The sequence below is a fragment of the Quercus suber genome, unplaced genomic scaffold (genome assembly GCF_002906115.3).
Source record: "Quercus suber isolate HL8 unplaced genomic scaffold, Cork oak 2.0 scaffold_202, whole genome shotgun sequence".
Lineage (NCBI taxonomy): Eukaryota > Viridiplantae > Streptophyta > Magnoliopsida > Fagales > Fagaceae > Quercus > Quercus suber.
Window position 1 is genome coordinate 180,389 of NW_027069660.1, and position 4,049 is coordinate 184,437.

General features: G+C 35.1%; 1 protein-coding gene across 1 annotated transcript; it reads left to right on the forward strand.

Moving 5' to 3' along the window:
* Window positions 1–347: 347 nt before the first annotated feature.
* LOC112001656 (putative disease resistance protein RGA4) lies at window positions 348–3,837 on the forward strand. Its single transcript, XM_065779226.1, has 2 exons — window positions 348–2,993; window positions 3,811–3,837. Exons 1-2 carry the CDS (start codon window positions 348–350, stop codon window positions 3,835–3,837), a joined length of 2,673 nt encoding a protein of 890 aa, XP_065635298.1.
* The last annotated feature ends 212 nt before the right edge of the window (window positions 3,838–4,049 follow it).

Here is a 4,049-nt window from a genome sequence, read left to right on the forward strand (position 1 = left end):
AATATCTGATGAGTTAGAAAAATCTAACTTGGTGAACAGTGGTGAATAGAGACTATTCCAATAATCATAAATGAATAGACTATATATAGAATTTCAAAAAAAAACAAAAACAAAAAAAGAATGGACCATATATAGTGTCTGCACATGCGCGGTACAGTGCTCCGTCCCCACACGGCCACACCGTCCATCCACGCGTAAAAGACTTTTAAAGTCTCTCACTAACTCCAATAATTAAAAGTCTCTTTGCTTTGTCGTTTTCATGTTCTACACTTTTCCATTTTTGCAACTAAGCAGAGTCATTCATCTTCACATTCCATTGTCTTTGCTCTTTAGTCTTTACCAAGAACATGGCTGAAATTGGCTATGGCGTTGCAGTGAAGGTCCTGGAGCTGCTTGGATCGGTTACTTACGAAGAGCTCAGTTCAGCATGGGGCGTCCGAAGTGATCTGACAAGGCTTGAGGGCACTGTCAAAGCCATCAAAGCCGTACTCTTGGATGCTGAGGAGAAGCAAGCAAGTGACCATAGGCTGAGTTTTTGGCTAGGGAAGCTCAAAGATGTTCTTAAAGATGCCGAGAATGTGCTGGACGAATTTCAGTACATCGTTCTGCAGAAGGAAGTCATGAAGAGAAACGGGAGCACTAGCAAAAAGGTGAGTAATTTCTTTTCAAGTTCTAATCCACTTGCAGTCCGTTTTGAAATGGCACATAAAATCAAAGGTATTAGGAAGAGGGTAGATGAAATTGCAGCTGAGAAAGATAATTTCAATCTTGCTCAAGGACTTGAAGGTAGAAAGTTAAATATGCAGGAAAGGAGGGACATGACCCACTCCTTCGTTAATCCTTCTAATGTCATCGGTAGGGGTTATGACAAAGAAAAGATCATGGATCTTTTGATGCAGCTAGATGCTAGCAGAAATGTCAGTGTAATTCCTATTGTTGGGATTGGAGGTTTGGGGAAAACCACACTTGCCAAGTTGTCTTTTGATGATGAACAGGTAGTTAGTCATTTTCAATTGAGAATGTGGGTGTGTGTTTATGAGGATTTTAATGTTACAAGGTTGATAAAAAAAATCCTTAAATCTGCAATTTATAGGATTGATAAGGATTCCGTTGTGGATGGATTGCCAAACAGCTTAAAAGAACTTTTGAAAGATAAGAAAATTTTAGAGAATTTGGGTGTGGATGAATTGCAATGTCGACTAAGAGAACTTTTAAAAGACAAGAAATTTTTACTTGTCTTGGATGACGTTTGGAACGGGGATCGTAGTAAATGGAATCAATTGGAAGAGTTGTTAATTGGTGGTTCCAATGGAAGTAAAATCTTAGTGACAACACGAAATAGCTCTGTTGCTACTATTATGGGCACTACTGCCACTTACAATCTAAGAGGCCTACCCCAAGAAGACTGTGAGTTTTTGTTTGAGAAATTGGCATTTAAGGAAGGACAAAAAAATCAATATCCAAACCTCTTAAATATTGGAAGAGAAATTGTCAAAAAATGTAAAGGGGTTCCATTGGCAGTGAGTACTTTAGCTGGCCTACTTTATTCAAAAGTTGATGAACATGAGTGGAAATCTATTAGAGATAATGAGATATGGAATTTAGAACAAAAAGAAGGTGACATCTTACCCGCATTGAAGCTCAGTTACGATCAATTGCCATTTCACTTAAAGCAATGTTTTGCATATTGTTCTGTTTTTCCAAAGGATTTTGAATTCGATAATCTTCAATTGATTCAATTTTGGATGGCACATGGAATTCTTCAATCCCCTGCCAATGAAAGTCAAGAGTTGGAATATGTTGGTGACTTGTATATCAAAGAGCTGTTGTCGAGATCTTTCTTTCAAGATGTTGATCAAGATGAACTTCTGCCCTTTTATTACACCTTTAAAATGCATGATTTGGTCCATGATCTTGCACTCTCAATTGCCAAAGGAGAGTGTTCGGTAGTGACCAAGAAGTCTACCCTTGCTGCAGAAGTTTGTCATCTGTCAATTTTGGAGAATGGGCAAGAAGTTACAACACAATTAGAGAAGTTGAGCAAAGTTCAGACTATTATTTTCCAAACAGAGCAACCTATGTCCTTACTTGAAGCATGCATCTCAAGATTTAAGTACTTGCGGCTGCTTGATTTGAGCAATTCATCCTTTGAGGTGTTGCCAAATTCTATCGGAAGTTTGAAACATTTGAGATTTCTCAACCTAGAAGGTAATGACATAATCAAGCAACTTCCAGATTCCATTTGCAAGCTGCACAGTTTGCAAACTTTACGGCTTGGTGATTGCAGCAATCTTGAACGGTTGCCCAAAGGTATAAGGGACATAATCAGCCTCAGGTTTTTATGGGTTACAACAAAGCATACCTGCTTGTCGGAGAAGGCAGTAGGTTGCTTGGATTCTCTTCGACTTTTGTCTATAAGTAATTGTGAGAATCTAAAATGTCTGTTTGAAAGGATGGAGGGGCGCCTCACCAATCTTCGAACATTGCTTGTTAATGAATGTCCAAGTTTGACCTCTTTGTCACTCAGTATCAAACACCTAACTGCCCTAGAAACCTTGATAATTATGGAATGTGAAGAGCTTAGTTTGATGGAGATGGAGGGAGAAGACAATCAAGATCTCAAGTTAAGCCTCCAGAAATTGATGATTGTAGATTTACCTAAGTTGGAGGTTTTGCCCCAATGGCTCCAAGGATCAGCAAACACTTTACAGTCGCTAGCGATTGCCAATTGTGAAAATTTGAAGGCTTTGCCGGAGTGGCTGCCACGTCTGAAATCACTTCACACATTTCGGATTGTCGATTGCCCTAAGTTGTCATCTCTCCCGGAGGGGATGGAAGCTCTCACTGCACTAAGACAATTGAAGATTGGAGGTTGTCCTGATTTGAGTAGAAAATGCAGAGAAGAAGATTCGCACAAGATTGCTCATGTACCAAAGATTGAACTCGAGGAGGATAGTGGAAGTTCATCGTCATCATTAGAACTAGAAGAAGAGGTANTGTTTTTTTTTTTTTTTTTTTTTTTTTTTTTTTTTTTTTTTTTTTTGCGATAAGCACAATGAATACTGATAGTTGATAAGTTGATAGTGGATACAAATCCTGAACGTTAGTTATGTTTAGCCCTTTTCTTTGTCTAAATAGTTTTGAAGTAAATTGAAACCAAAAATATCTTTTTGGATGAAAATTGAAAATAAAATTCCAAAACTTAAGTAGTATTTGAAAGGCTAAAATATTCTCTTAGTCCTTAAACTTTACTAAAAACTTTTTTTTTTTTACCCCTAAACTTTAAGGCATTCATCTTTCGTCCATAAATTATTGAAAAGTTCATCTTTCGTCTCTAAACTATTGAAAATATTTTATTTATGTACTTAAACTTTACTAAAAGTTTGTTTTTCATCCCTAAACTATTGAAAAAAAAAATTTATTCTTATTTTTGTCTCTAAACTATTAAAAAATCTCTTTACAAAGTTTAGGGTTGAAAAAAGAATTTTTTATAGTTTAGGGACCAAAATAATATTTTATACTATTTTATATCTTCTTTTTCCACACCTTTTCCTCACAAAAATATAAAAATAAATAGAAAAAAGAAATAGAGAAAGAAGAAACGTTGATCTATTTAATTTATGGAAGAATCAAATCTTGTTTATGGAACACCGTGTTTCGAAGTTTGGGAAACAAGGCATTGAGACCCATAATCTTGATTGATTATATTAAATTTTTATTTATTTATTTTTCTTTTGTATAATAATTTTTCCTAGTATTATTCTCAACGTAATTTTCTTATATACTAGATGATTGCAACTTTTGTTTCAGGAGTTCGACATAAGTGACATCCAATAGAATTTGAACATTGCTCAATTCAAAGTCACAAGTTCCTTCCATAATTCATAAATATTTCTTGATTGCAATTTATATGATGTAAATAAAAAAAAAAATAGTTCTGTTATTTAGTTCATTTTTGAGTGATGTAAATAAATAAATATTTCTTTTATTGTAATTTGCACTTAATGATGTAAATAAATAAACACACATGTCATTGTAATTCAAAGTAA